At 42.3% G+C, this 15,800-nt stretch overlaps 1 protein-coding gene across 1 annotated transcript; it reads right to left on the reverse strand.

The window, feature by feature from the left end:
• Positions 1 to 2,917: 2,917 nt before the first annotated feature.
• rgl3b (ral guanine nucleotide dissociation stimulator-like 3b) lies at positions 2,918 to 15,800 on the reverse strand. Its single transcript, XM_085453415.1, has 17 exons — positions 15,386 to 15,800; positions 13,157 to 13,446; positions 12,847 to 12,891; positions 12,542 to 12,741; positions 12,264 to 12,421; positions 11,936 to 12,178; positions 11,695 to 11,798; positions 11,270 to 11,354; positions 9,703 to 9,771; positions 9,059 to 9,145; positions 8,538 to 8,570; positions 8,100 to 8,221; positions 7,149 to 7,238; positions 6,742 to 6,871; positions 5,878 to 6,180; positions 4,661 to 4,775; positions 2,918 to 4,554 (listed from the first exon to the last, which is right to left on the reverse strand). Exons 1-17 carry the CDS (start codon positions 15,407 to 15,409, stop codon positions 4,415 to 4,417), a joined length of 2,238 nt encoding a protein of 745 aa, XP_085309541.1. The 5' UTR covers positions 15,410 to 15,800; the 3' UTR covers positions 2,918 to 4,414.

Genomic DNA, 15,800 nt, shown 5'->3' on the forward strand with positions numbered 1-15,800 from the left:
CACAAAATTATCACGACCACAACAACCGTGAAAACAGTTGGATTTACACTGCTGCTCAATCACAGCTGCCTGATCATGTTTTTCATTAGCAATTTAGCAAAGTTGATGGTGGTGGTGTGCGTGTCTGTAAGACGGAGAGAGAGAGAGCGCGACAGATTTTCTGTTATAACCTTCATGTTATGGAGGCACAGTGTGAGCACTCAGGTCGCATCAGAGCATCGGGCGGTATAGTGTGAGACCTGCATCGTGACCTACCAACTTCTAACCCCTGCGAGTCAATCGTGCAGTTTGAGCAGGAGCTGAATAACGTGACTGAAAAAATCGCACAGTGTTTGCCCAGCTTTAGGTGTACTGTCGTCCGAGACTTGCACCGCCGTGTCGGCGTTTGTTTCCCTGTTGGCCATGCTTCTTGTTGTGGTCATCTGTTGTCTTCCGGTATTTTCTCCGTAAGCGACCTTTCCTCGACCAATGAGATGAGCGGTAATCTGAATTGTCATACTCGAATTGTCATAAGTGTGCTGTCAGCTCATTGGTCACAAAGCAGGAGAGGGGCTGGGAATTATGTTTTCAAACAAAGCGTTAATTCCATTAAAAGTTATAGACTACTTTTGATTCTCACTGTATTACGGGACAAAGTGCGTCCCTTATTAGCTCAATACGGGACGTGTACTTTTGTTTCGAAATACGGGACAATTCCGTATTTTAAGGGACGGTTGGCAACCCTAAGTGTGAGGCAGGTCTCATCTAATGACTCCAGAACCCACATCCCTTTGCTGAGTGTGCATCTATTGCTGCCAAGTTCTTTGTTTGGGTAGATGGTCCACCATCCGGTGCTTATCCTGTGATCAGGTAAACCACCGAGCAGCTCCTGGGCTGAGCCCTTAGATATATTTGTATTATTTATTTATATTTAATTTTTGAAAAACAGTGTTAACCTGGCGACCCGGCCTCGGATAAAGCGGATGAAGATGGATGGATGGATGTAAAGTGTATAATAAACCAACTGTCCTGATATTCAGTGTAGTGAGCCAGTGCTACAGCCGAGTGGCTACTCCACGTCAATGCAGTTTGCTCGTAAATTAACTCGCCCTTTGCTGAGCAGATAGTGCTCTGGCGCCATCTAGTGGTGAAAGCTATACCATAGTTACTGTGTAACTATTTTGGTTTTGTACGTTTACAAAAGATGTTACTGTTAGCTAGTTAACACTTGGTAACATTGGTGAGCAGCTTGACTCTTCTCCACTGAAGCTGGGAAGAGATAGATACACTTTGTTGCAGCCATATTTGTGTGGGTGGGGGAAAAATCGCAGTAACTTATTTTAACTTGTGTGTTTGAACCTTTGAAAGAAACAGGCGCGAGCAGTAACGACATTGATGTACCACGCACGAGCGCCTGCAGGGGTCAGTGACGTCAAACATTGCGGAAACCACTTCAAACTAAATAAAGTATGTAAGTATGATTAATTATCTTTTAATGCGTGGTCTATTTGCAGTTTTCTCCTCGCTCGAAGTGTTACAGGTCATACTTGCTTTTTAGATTCTGAAAATAATTTAAAAGGTAAGTCTTGGAGGAACTGATGAGTCGATCTAATAAAAAAGATGAAAATAGTGGAAAGATGCATTTTTGATTTTAGAAAGACGTCAATTAGTCTATGTCTTGTTTTAATTAGTTCTTGTTTCATTAGCAATAAATAAATAAACCTTACTGGAACACCTTTAGGTTATATTAATTTGATTTAAAGCTCACTAGCCACTTTTTCGGGTGCACCTGTCAAACTTATTGTTAACACAAATATCTAATCCGACAGCAGCTCAGAGCATTTAATTATGTAGACATGGTCACAACGGCCTGCTGAAGTTCAAACACAGCATTAAGAAAGTTACTTTGATTGTGGCATGGTTGTTGGTCCCAGATGTATTGGACAGAGTATTTCACAAACTGCTTGTCTGCTGAGACTTTCCCACACAACAACCTCTAGGGCTTGCAAAAAATCGTCCAAAAAAATGAGATATCCAGCTAGCGGCAGTTCTCTGGGTGAAAATGCTTTTTTTGATTTCAGGACAGAAACACCAGACTTTTTCAAGCTGATAGGAAAGTAATAGTAACTCAAATGACCAGTTTTAATCAAGGTATCAGAAGAGCATCACTGAATATGTAACATGTGGAACCTTGAAACAGATGGGCTGCAGCAACAGAAGACCACACTGGGTGCCACTCCTGTCAGAAACAGAAGCTTTAATTCAGGCTCATCAAAAATTGATCAACAGAAAAAGAAAGTCTGGATTTCTGCTGTGAAATTTGGCCTGAACATTAAATTTTGTATCATCAGTTCAGGCTGAACTCTTGGCACACTCAGTCCAATCTGTCAACACCACAGCTTACCATAGTTGCTGACCATGTCCATCCCTTTATGGCTGCAGTGCACCCATTTTCTGACAGCTGCTTCCAGCAGGATAACACACAGTGTCACAAAAGCTCAGATCATCTCAAACTGGTTTCTTCAACATGACAGTGAATTGACTGTACTCAAATGGACTCCACGGTCAGCAGATCTCAATCCATTACAGCACCTTTGGGATGTTGGGGAGTTAATAATCTCTTGCTGTCTTCCACAGCATGTCTTTTGTCTCGTCTCCCTCTCCCTGAGCCTGGCTCTCCCAGAGGTTTCTTCCTGTTGAAAGGGAGTTTTTCCTTCCCATTGTTGCTAAAGTGCTCACTCATATGGGGTTGTCTGATTGTTGGGTTTTATCTAGATTATTTTAGGAGGTTTTACCTTACAATATTAACCACTTTTGACCACTAAGGTGACTTTTGTTGTGATTTGGTGCTATGTAACTACAATTGAATGTGGTGGAACAGGAGATTTGCATCCTCTGGCTACACCACATTTGGTAGAAGAAGACACTGAGAAAAATATAACTGACAAAAATGTTTAATATGAAGCTTGAGATACAGCTCTGTATTGCATATTGAATTCTGGTTTTAAAAAGCAGAGTCCCTTGTTTTTTTAACTGTAGCTCTTAGCCATTAAAAGAAAAAAAAGGGGGGGGGGGGGGTTAAAGTTGAAAAGAAAAACTCTGTAGTTTTCAGAATATAATGTAGAGGATCAAGAGAACAGATCAGTGAGATGACAGAAGTTCTTAAACTTGACACATACCATGCGTGTCAACTCATAGTGCAACTAATCTTTGCAAATACTCTCTGGATCTTTAACTATATGGTCGTCATGCACTATCACAAGTTTTGCAGCAACTGACATAATTGAAATTTTTAGATATACGGTACATGAACTCCTCATTAGGCTTGAGGGAGGAGGGGGGAGGAAAAAAAAAAAAAAAAAAAAACACACACACAACAGGCCATTTATGCACCGGGCAAATGCAGTCTTCAAATGAAAGAAACAATTTGTTCAAGTATTTTAAAAAAAAAACAAACAAAAAACAGAAACAATTACAGTTAAAATATTCTCCGTATTCATCAAAAATGAGGAAATTAAATTATGTACAAGCATTTTCTTTCGAAATGCAAAGTATTTTGGGCTGAGACGACCCAACAGTCAAAAATATGTTACATGAAAGTGCAGTCAGAGTGAATCACAAAGGAGACACTGTAACAATAAATAGATCAAAAAAAAGAAGTTTAGCAAGCCAACTTCACTTAGCCAAAGCGCTAACACTGAAAGCTAATCAATTCATAGAATCACAGTTAACCCCCCCAGCACTCAGCAGCAGTTTCCACATGTACATCCCCTCCAGTCCATCAAAAATATCTGCTGCCTCTGTTACCCAATCTTAAGAATGTAATCCTTCCAGTCGGAGCTGCCACTTGCACACAGCGAGTATCACAGCAACACCGGAGGAGCAATTTCTGAAATTCCCAGGGTACGCACTGATCCCTGATGATAACGGCCCCGCCCACTTCTCACACGGCACTGGCGTGCCAACACTTCAGTGCACTGAGCCATGTCAGAGCTGACAGCCTGCTGCGGGGCCCCAGGACTTCACCGCCTTTACGCAGCAACTGACCTCGATTCCCTTTTTAAGGCGCCAGTTATTAACAGCACCCAGTTGTGCAGGGGAATAGCCAGTCAATGCTCAGTGTTCACATATAGATAGGCCACTGAAGCCAGCACGTGTTGCTCAAGAGAGGAAGGCATTATTCTGTGCATCTTTGGGTCAAGGCATTTATTGGAAGTGACATTTTTGGAGGCAAAGAAATGGGTCTTTCTCTCCCCTTCTCACACGTCCTATGTGGGGAGTCTTCTAGTCCTATTTTAAGCCCTTTCAGCAGCCAAAGAGGACTGAAACAGAGCACGCATCTTCCTCAAGAAGCCTCTAAAAATAAAGGCCATTATGCAGAAGCACAGCAGAGCTCAGTTCATTTTGCAGTCAGAGAATTTGCACGTTAAAGTTTCTACTTTGTGAATTGTCCGAGACTAGCGGTTGCTCTCAGTGGTTTCTTCTGGCTTTTGTGCTTGTGGCGCAGAACAAAGTCAAAGTTGGCTGTTGTAGACATAGCATAGAAGACGTTTGCCTTGTCTGGTATGAGAAACTCTGGAAAGATGAAGAGAAACAACAACAACAAAATCACTGTCAGAAGAGCATTTTCCTTCCTGTCACCAGTTAAGCAATTTTTTTTATAAAGGAGTTCTCTTCTGACCTTTGCTCTGAGAGATGACCTGTGTCAGGGTGAAGTCCTGCCAGGTCATGTGCTCAAGGTGATGTTTCTCCAATGCCCTCTGGATCACCTGTGCAGTTTTGTCCTGGCTGGTCAGCTATGAAAAACAAAGAATAACGAGTGCTGTTACACATAAACACACACACAATAGTGAAGACTGAAGTTCATGGGCCACTGCGTTTAAGGAGCATTACCTCTTTGGCTCATATTACACATTCAAAGAGCACTGCAATAGCAATAGAAGCATTCTGAGCCTTAAGGTGTAGCCCTGTCCCACTCACAACTGTGACCTTCACAGAAAAGCTTATTTTCAGCAGTTGGAACAAAGTTTCTCCGCCCTCAAATCTGAATTTACCGTTACCATAAAAGTCTGACTTTGTGACAAATGATGAGAAGGATCAGTTCTCCTGATCACATCCACTGAGAATGAACTACTCGCTGTAGCACTTGTTTTAAGGATATAACTGAAGCTGGTTTCACTTCTAAAGGTTACCTCTACTTTTGCAGATATGAACGATATAAGGCAAATTATTTGAATCGTAGGTATTCACACTCCACCCCAAGATAGAAAAGCAGTAACAGGTGAAGTAAACGCTAAAGGCCAATCATATGTTCTGATAGTCGTTATGGTCGAACTGAATGAAGATTTGAATAAAGGGGCAGATTTGCTAAGTGGGGCAAATTATTGTGCTGCTGCAGTTCAAAGTTGTATAATTTGTATACAAAGACCCAGCCAGCTCACTTCATTCTACCAAGGGAGGGTAAAATATCAGCAGACCCAATGAGGGAAAGCGACACAGGCCTACTAACTAAAATAATACAGTGTAAGTTCAGGTTTTATGCATGCGTTGCCTTGCACTGAAAACAGAAAGGCGATTCAAGTTGATGAGGAGGCTGAAGGAGTGTTTTTGTTATAAAGGGATAACTTCTGATAGAAATCGTTGGGCGCTACGCATGAGATCCTGAGAAGTGAGACTCAGGTGGAGTCCAGGATTTATTCAGAGGACAGCTGCATGGTTACAAAATATTCCACCAGTATGTCCTGTACGATGTGTAGAACAGTAAATATCATTTACTTTTTGTTTACAGATGACTAAGTGTAATTAGAGATCTTTAAAAAAAACAAGCAAGAAAATAAACAAACTGTCAAATTCTCCAGTTACTGAACATCATACATCACAACGCGAGGATGAACTCACCAGGATACTTTTGTACATGTTGCCATTGTTGTGGCCCAGATCCACGCTCACCCTGATGATGCAAGAGTCATCCACCTGACGGTTGTACACGGGCAGTGAGGTCATAGACACCGAGCGCTTGTGGTGGGCTGCTTGAGGCTTCGGCCGTGCCCCCCCACAGGGCGAGGCTGCAGAGCTGGGGTCTGCTTGGCAGTCAGGGGAGTCTGCAGACGAAGCAGCTGAGATGCTGGGAGAGGACGAGGAAGAGGAGGACGAGGACAAAGAGAAGGACTCGGATACGTTGTTGTAAGAGCTGTGAAAGGACTGCAGAGGACAGAAGATGGGGGACAGAAATGAGAGAAAGAAGACTGCTGAGTATTATTGTGTCAGAGTATTTGAAGCCTTTCACAAGTGTCTGGTCTGCAGGGGAAAGCTAGGCTATTGAACCATGGTGAAGCAGAGGACTGTAGCCCATTAAACACTACTCCAGCTCAGCTAAGCACCTCCTCGATACAAACTCCACTTGTGGAGAGCTCACGCTAGTTTCGATTGCCCTTTTGTGAAGTAGAGATTATGTAACTTTTTCAGTTTTTAAAAAGACATTCAGTGCATTTTACTTCTGAAAGCTAATCAATTCATAGAATCACTTTATAACAAAAACACTTCCCATGTTTCAGAGGTTTGTCTGACTGCTTTAAAAAGGGTAATTGTTTGTACAGTGTAAACAGTGACTTATTCTAAAACCGAGAGACCCAGTCTGAAGGCACAGCGTGACAAAGCTTTCAACAAAGGCTCCACTGTTAATGCAGCCAATGACAAAGGATGGACACAAAACATTCGGGGAAATTACTACAATGATGCACGCAGCTAAACACGGCCGTTTACCTGCAGCTTGATGGAACAGTTTGGGTTTGGGGAGGACAGATCTTCCATCTCAGACCCACTGGATCCAGAAGATGAAAGACTGATCTGGTCAGCAGGCGGTTTCTTAGTGCCGTCACTCGCCATCTTGAGACTGAAGACAGAATGAGCTTTCATTAGAAATGCCACACCCGCACCATTCAGTTACTTGAACAATGTAGTTTAATACCAGAGTATACACATCACACGATTCACTTCCATTTTACTGCATACCACAAGTTGTAATCTAAACATCTCATTGTTCTTATAGTGAGGTAAAACATGTAATGTGAACCAACAGTGGCTTTACTCTAAGTTTTGCGTGCAGCTCTTTGTGCTTAGTATAATGTGCATGTTTGAATATGCAAACTGGACTATAGCATGAGACTCACAAGGAGAGTTTCATCGAGAGTGTGCGCTGGCTCCATGGAGGTGGCGAACACAAGTCCACAGGAGGCTCCAGGCGTCTCGACAGCTCGTAGCTGTAATAAGAAGATGTTACTGAGCACCAGGGTACCTGACATCTTACTGACATATCACTTCATTCCAAACTCAAAAAATTAAACTCAGAAAAAGAACTCGAAAAAAAGCACAGGCAGACTTTCAGACTTTCTGAAAGGTGCTAGCGAACATTCCCCCATTCTCAATTCTCAGTTTGCACATCCTCTCCTCCGCATGTTAGTCAGCGCCAGAGTTTGGTGCACAGAAGGTGAGGAAGATACAAGAGGGGGGAGTCGAGGCATTTTACAAAGTCAGACATCTTTGACTGAAGCAATCTCAGGTAAATAGGACATTTGACACAGCTGCATCATGTCTAGGGTGAGTTACCAATTTACAACATGACACAATGAGACAAAGCCATCATGCATATTTTAAATGTCAGACACACATAAGTAATGAAGGGCAGCAGGTTTGGCAACACTGATTATTTATATAATCAGTGTTGCCAAATACATATATATATTATATTTTTTTTATATATAAAAAGAGTGGAGAGTACTCTTAGAGTGTGGCTAGAAACACCCCTGCCATTTCACATCAGCTACAAGAATAAGCGTGTTTATTTAAAAAATAAAAAAAAAACCCTCATATAACACCTCGGGTTCATTCCAATAATCCAATCCAACAATTAGCTTATGAATACAAAAGGATTTGTTCTTCTACCACCAAAAAGTCAGTGGAAACATTATCAAATGATCCTTTGAGTGGAGTAATATCAAAGGAAAGCAGCTTTATTCATCCAAATGGAGATTTAACAATCACATGACAGTATTATGTATATTATGTCTTCTCTGATGGCCTTCCTTTCATGTCCATGTTAAAATCAGGGTGTTTCAGCTCACCTCTCCTGATCAGTGAGCAGCTTGTGTCTCTGCAGCCAGGCAGCAATGCGGGGCTGGTGTCCGAGACTGTATTGGGAACAGGAAGCCTGCAGCAGACGGATCTGTGACAGAACATCAAATTCCTGTAGGCAAGGAGAGGCATGTTGATGAATAAACAGATAAACCAGGCTGACAGTTGCTTCCGCATAGTGACACAACAACGAGATTCTTTATGGTTACACAGCTTTTGTGTTTTAATCACAGTCTGTGCAAATCTTAAAGAAAAAAAAAAAGCTTTCAGCCTGACACTTACTAAGGTGTAGGAATGTAAATGTTCAAACTCAGTTAACAAAGAGCTGACGGTCTTATATGCACAACTATGCCTTCCCCCTCTCCCCCCTCCCAGCAGTCAAAAACAAAGCCAAACAAAAACAAGGAGTGACAATAAAAAACACTTACTCTCCTCCTCTTCTCAAAGTTTATAAGTCCACCCTGTAAAAACAGTACACTGTTAGTATTTCATTTATTATATTGTAATTGCGAAGTGACACAAATTGAAGTGACAGCACTAAATTAAATGATACACCCTTATGTTTTTCCAGTTTAGTTATCAGGGGTGATTTATGCACTGAAAACGGAGTTCTCCATGATAAAAGTAGTTTCCCAGGCCAAGATGATAACACCAAAACACAGTAACTGGGAAACCGAAATGGCTGAATGAGCCAAAAAGTCTCTCAGTTACTACTAGAACCAAGTTTATTTATCTGTATATAAATGGGCAAAATGGAGTTTTCCTGAGGCTGAAGTTTATATGTTTATAATCTCCCATGAAGAGCATCTGATGGCAGCGCATACATCATTTAATCAGGTTTCAAAGTATATAGTGTTGCATACATACTGAGTGTATCCAACACATTGTGAACACTTTGAACCCTTAAGTCTATGAAATAATATCCAGAGGACGTGTTAGACAAAAGTACCTCCACAGTGTCTGGCAGAGCAGTGTCCAGCATGGTGAGGACGGTCAGATACGTGCCGAGGTATGGAACCGCTCCACTTGATGTACTCTGCAGGCAGACGACACGTAAGCACACAGCTAATAGGGAAACAGTTATATTTTCTTGTGCCAATATAGCTGGTCTTTTATTGCTTTATTGTGGCTAATGGGTTAAAATTTACAACATTCAGACAAGACAGGACCTGTTAGCAGCACTGTGAGGTCTTATTACAACCCAGGAGAATGTGCATATGACTCATACAAGACCCCAGCCAGGTCTATTATTACTGTCCTATAATCCTGGTGATCTGAGGCCATTTGAAACTTGCTCAGCACTGAGTGGAGCTAAACATAGTTTGGGGCTTGTGCCATGATAGATAGATACTCCACCCACACTCAGGGAAATCAGCTCTCTTGTGCCTTGCTGAAATGTAGGACAGGGATTTTTTGCATGAATCCCTTTTCAAAAGCTGAAAACAAATTCTGCATCACATGAAAAGAGAGTCCTAGGATGACGTTGTAGTATCAGCTTACGTCAAATTCAGCCATAAATGACACTGGTTGCATCGCATGTTGTCAGAACCCTGTCACCCCCCCACCCCCACCCCACCCTGAAGAATGGCTTACCATCTGTCTGGAGAGTGGACACCGTTTCAATATCCTTGGAGAAACGTTATCAGGCGTGGGACCTCCATCCTGTCACAGAGTCAGACAAAGCTATATTCAGTTCAGTGTTATTTGGATCATTTCCCCTCCCGTCTGTGTGCTCTTAGTGTTCAGTATATGTATGTAAAGCAGCATGTAAAAGATGCCGGCCCGTGTGCCAGCTTATGAAACAGTACAGCCTCTACTTGTTTCTTTGGTGCAATATTAGACTTTATTACACATTAACTCAGATATCCTGTTTAACAGTTAGCTTTCAAAGGAAGAGAGGCTTGCAAGCTTCACGACTCTCAAAACAGACTCAAGCTCCCTATAAGAGGGAGTGACTGTTTTTACATCAATAAAAAACACTGGCTGAATAAAACACTGAAAAGTGGAGGGGGAGGTCATTTTTCACTGAATAAAGCATGTTATTGTGAAGCTGCGGTTGCTATGTACAGAAAGTTTTGGTGATCTAATCCATTTCTCTATTGAACACTTCTACAGTAGCCAGACACAAGATACGGCTGACACAGTTGCCGCAAGGAGACAAAACTTAAAAGAAGAGAAATTGAAAACATTGTGTTCTAGTTTGCCATCGAAACACCGGTAAACATTTCTGTACATATGAACTCAAAAATTAAACTCTCTTAAGAGTGAAAAAACAAAAAAACAAAAACAAACATGAAACAGGAAAACAATCACCTCCAAACTAATATTCTCCAAACTTTAAGCATGTGAAACAATCTTTGTAGCTTTTAAAACTTCAGATTCTGTTGTAATTTTAGCATTAATGTAAATTTACAATGTAAACAATTCAAGAGAAAACTAATCTCAGTGATTTCAATTAACCTCAAATCATCTCAATTGACTGCTGAGAGAAAATTATGCACAGCTGCTCGGGCTGACTTCTCTGCACTGGTAAACATTAACCTTAGATCTGCACAGAGTTCAAGAATCAACCCTATGCATTCACTGTGGAAATTTATAGGTGAAGAATTTAAATGTTTAGACTTTACAACATTAAAAACAATGATAATGAACCAGGAAACAGAAATTCCAATCAAATGTTTACCACTATCTCTGCATAGCTCTGAGCACCTGCGGGTTTATTTTGCCTGTTCATTACCACGTTTCCCAGTAATGCCTTGTGAGTATCAAGGTTTCAGAATAGTATCAGAATCAAACCTTGCTCTAAGGAAATTTACACACCTGGTGTCAAATGATGCACCACTCAAACATGTAAACTTCTCATCAAGCAGCAGGTAAAATTTATGTTCTACTTCCTTCCCTGTCCCCTCTCTCCAAACTGCTCAGAGCAGATGGCTGCTCCTCCCAGAGCCTGGTTCTACCAGAGGCCTTTTCCTGTGAAAAGGGAGTTCTTCCTGCCCGCTGACGCCAGGTGTTGGTTATAAGGGATCATTGGTATTCCCCCCTCAATGTATTGTATTATAGGTCATTTACCCTGAAGTAAGCTTTCAACATGGCACAAGTCTAAATGGACGAGTACAAGTGCAAACACTAAAGCATATATAAGAAGTTTCAGTCTCACCTCCATCAGGAACTCTCTGTTGGTCAGAACACAATTCTCATCAGGGAACGTCGCACAGAGGTTATCAAACGCAGCCACGTTATCTCTGCAAAGACAATGATAAAGAGCCACAGCCATCAGATATTTTAATTATTAACAATTATACTGGATGGCAGGAGTTAAAACTTGACATATTACTGCCTGTTTACACCATTAAAGGAAAACCACAAAAAGTTGTGTCTCACTCATCTTTGAACTTAGAATTTGCTTACTGCAGCGTTTCATGACCGACCTATAATATGGGTCACAGCCCAGCATTTGCTGACCTGCTCCATAAATTGACCTTAATGAGGGTTCAAACCGCTCGTTAAATGATGATTATGTAGCAAACTACACAAACAGCAAAAGCAAAAGTGGCCTTTGAACCTGCAGTTATCCAACCATACCTGCTGACAGCCGCCCAGGTCTTCCTCAGCCTGTAAACGGCATTGGACTGCAGTGCCGACAGGATCGCCTTGAGAGAAGAGAAGTTCTTCAAGCGACGACACTCCTGTAGAATAAACTTGTACTCAGTGGATGCACATCATTTAAAAATAACCCATTAGTACTTCTTGTGTTGTGACTTAGAACCAATATTAGCATCCAGACGCCTAAAAGATGCAACACAACCACAGCATTTCAACTGACCTGCGCTACTTTGATCCACTTCTCTATGATGCAAGCCCTTTGCGCTGGCGAGGTGGGAGCTAGAGGGGAGGAAGTGGGACTGCCATCTGTAGGCTGGCAGAGCAGCGACCCCATGACCTGGTTGGTGACTGCATTGAACTGTGCAATGGTTGCTCGGATGGTGGGCGACATGTTTTCCTTCTTGTCTCGCTGGGACCATACACAGCCCAGACACTGGTATGGGACCACTTTGGCAAAGAGAGCCTGGAACATCAAGAAAACCAAATCAGGCTCTGATCATTATAATACAACATGGGGGGAAATGGTGTAAAGTTCTCCTCTAACATACAGAGTCCACTTGAGTGAGCTGTTCAGCAATGGCTGCAGCAGAAAAATCCATGATGCCACCTTGATCCTGAGAGTTTTCACTGCCTGAATCTTCATCACCAGACCCCAGATCATCTTGCTCAAGATCTGCAGAAGCAGAACTGCCACTTGATGCCACTTCTGAAAGAGCCAGCATCAGCAATAATCATAAAAGTGCAATCAGGCCTCGAAGTAAAGTTATGAAACAACTTGTTGTGCGTGGCCATAATTGCTGGGTCATGCTACGCAGCGAAGGATCACCTTCTTTCTGGAATGTCCTGAGCAGCTCCTCAGCTTGCCCGGCGAGTGAGCAAAAGTTGGGCTGGCTGCGCATGCTGTCATGCACCGCAGAGCTGATCCTCAGGTGATCCAAGAGCAACCGAAGCGCCGGGTGTAGGGGAGGGTCCCTGACGTCCTCGCTGTACTCATCCAACCACGTCTGGACAAAGGCCAACAGAGGGCTGGAGAAGGCAGGAGAAACGCCGTTACATTTTTAAATGACACATTAAGCCAAGGAGACACAGCAGAAACATAATAGAGACACGCTTCATATACACTTTACCTACCTCCGGCAACATTTGCCATTATCCAGATCTGACAAAACACTGTCTCTGGATATAAAAAACAAACAAAAATTCATTTGTTATTGTTTTGTTTGCATATTATAAATACTTAAACCTGCTGCTAACCACAGTCTAAAACCTTTCTGTGCATAATAGCTGTTGTTGTAAGCCTCTGGCTAATGAGCACCTGCAAGCTACTGATTATTACATCAAAGCTGGCTGAAGGCCACTGCTTCATCAGGTGGAAACAACAGAAGAAAAGATACTCAAGCAACACAACAGGCAACTTTGCATGTACAACAAGCATCGGTACCTCTGAAAGAGTAGCTCTATGAGCTTCGTGGGGCTGGTGAAGGTTCTGTACGTGGAGAGGAAGATCCTGCTGTAGTCCTGTTCCTGGCAGCCAAAGTCGAGGAGGTGATTTACAAGCAGGTCCAGGGTGGCGGCCTTCAGTCGTCGTACCTTGCAGGTTCGGTACTGCACGAAACCAGAGCATGGGCTCCCCTCAGTAGCGTTTGCGGAGGACGGGACGGGCTCTCGACGCAGGGTGACCCCGTAAACGGCGCCGTCTTCAGTCTCTTCGCCCCACTCCTGCACTGGGTTCTGGGAACAAAGGCAGCGATCATCAGAGCTGAAAACATGCACAGACACACACACACTGTATATACCGAAGAATGTTTCAGGTCACAACATTAGTGTCAGAGGTTGACACACAAAAAGGTAAAAATAGCAAGCCCTCACACCCAAACACACAGATGATCCTGCAGAAAAACGAGCACTACAAAAAGCCACACTGATCCCACATGAACCACAGCAACTACATAATATTTGTTTATAGTCATAACCAAGTCTACTATCGGTGCGCAAACAAGCTGTGCTAGCTTGAGAAAATACTTAGTACTCATTTTCACAACGCAGAAAGCTAGAATTTCCTAGAATTTTGTAGGTACACACAAATGTTTTTGGACAAATAGACCTTTTAGATCATAAGTTATCACATCAAATATTACATCAAAGCAAAATTCTCACTGAGCACAAAGTTGCCATCACAGTGAGCAATCAAGAAAATAATAAAATGGTGCACTGGAGGACTATAGTTGGTTAGTGCCAAGAGCAGGTGTCATGTTTTTAGTGAAACATACTGGTTTATCATTACATAAAGTTCAAACAAGACACCTGAAACTCAGTGCACTTAAGAAAGGGAAATGGAGGTTTAAAAAAAAAATTTAAAAAAAAAAACTTGAATAGTCAGCACTTTTTTAAATATTATCATTGCAGCAGAGAGTAGCTGCATCATAATCTGCAAAGGTTGTTTGAAGGGAACCGAAAACATCTTTTTTTCTTTCTTTTTTTTAAAAAAACACTCAAGACTGAAAATCAGCTGCAATATGAGGACAACTGTCAAATGTCACCAGTAACAACACTGAACGGTTTCTCATCCATTTCTATGTCTACTTAATCTTGTCATCTCGTAAGTAAATAATGCTTCAGCTGAGGCTGAGATATCCTGAATTTAGGACATATAAGCTCAAATAAATAAATAAAAAGTTTCTTGATGTTGAAACCAAAGACATGTTGCTTTCACATTCTGAGAAAACTTTACACATTAACTCTGTACTGCACCTCTAGATGCTCATAGCCAGTGCCAAGCAATCTGGGTCACACGAAATTTGTTACTACTGTACACAGCTGAACAAGACTGAAAGCTCAGTACTGAAAACAGCGTCCCATAAGCTCAGTCCATATATGATATATGAGGTGGGCTTTGCACAGACACAAAGCTGATAAAAGTAACAGACTGTTAAAAGGCTCCGGACATCTCATTTAAACTGGTGGGAGGTCTTGCATGCTTTTTAGTCAATCATTTTTAAAAAGTCATTTTGCAGTGGCAAACGTTCAGCCTCCATGTCTGCTAACCAGTAACACTCCAGCCCCATTGTCCTTCATACTAACTGGAATCAGAGCAGCACAAATGGAAAACTGTTTTCCACTCACAGTGTCCCCAGTGTGCTGGCGGTACTAAGCACTGCCAAATCCATCTCACAGTGAGAAAGCATAGATATTTATTATCTGACTCTGAGTGCAGCCGATCACTGAGGTTAACAAGCTGCTTTGGGGTTCAATGATGGAGCTCATCCAGAGGACCCAACGAGACATAACCAGGGAAGCAAACATGTTGTCACACTTGAAATTCTGTAGGCCTAACGATACGTTTGAGTCACAGAAGCATGTGTAGGCATGAAAATGACGACTGCTATTCAAGTTGCACTTTTTTCCCCAAGCAAGCACTGCAGCTGGCACCGTGACAGCGTTCAAATAGTACAAAATCAGCTTTTACCACCATAGCCCCTTTACTTGACAGGAGTGGGATTGTTATGATAGATGGGAACACCTTTAAAACACATTCTGGAGGTCTTTAAACGTTTTAAAAAGCAATGCTATTCAAATGTAACGCCTGGGAGGAGGAAGCAGAGTTCGTGCAGCTTCACAGACGAGCCTGTGACAGCCCACAGCCACCTCCAGCACATGTCTGATGACTTACCATTGTTATCTCCCATTTTCCCATTTCGCCTGGTCGCTCAAGGAGCGCTGAGTTTCATCTCAACAGGTCCTGAACCTAAAATGAACTTCCAGCCTTCCCGAAGAGTAGGGTCAGGGCTTCATCTTCGTGTGATAACTTATTCCTATGCTTTTTGTGTGTGTGTGTGTGTGTGTTTTTCCTCCAATAATTTCGTCTCGAACTACATTCGCACGCCTTTTACAATTAGCGGTAAATCCCGACTTTCAGCGGACCGTCTTCGTTACATTTGATGCCGATATACAAACGCGTAGGGTGGTTTCCATATATTTAAACCAACGCGGACGGCATCCTGACCCGCAGTAGTCCTCTAACACCCTCTGCGGACTCTCCTCGTCGACAGTCTCCCTGACTAACCGAACCTCCTCGGCTTTATAAA

Source organism: Copadichromis virginalis, linkage group LG4 (genome assembly GCF_057382275.1).
Source record: "Copadichromis virginalis isolate Kocher_CV1m ecotype Utaka linkage group LG4, C_Virginalis_male_GT1.1, whole genome shotgun sequence".
NCBI lineage: Eukaryota > Metazoa > Chordata > Actinopteri > Cichliformes > Cichlidae > Copadichromis > Copadichromis virginalis.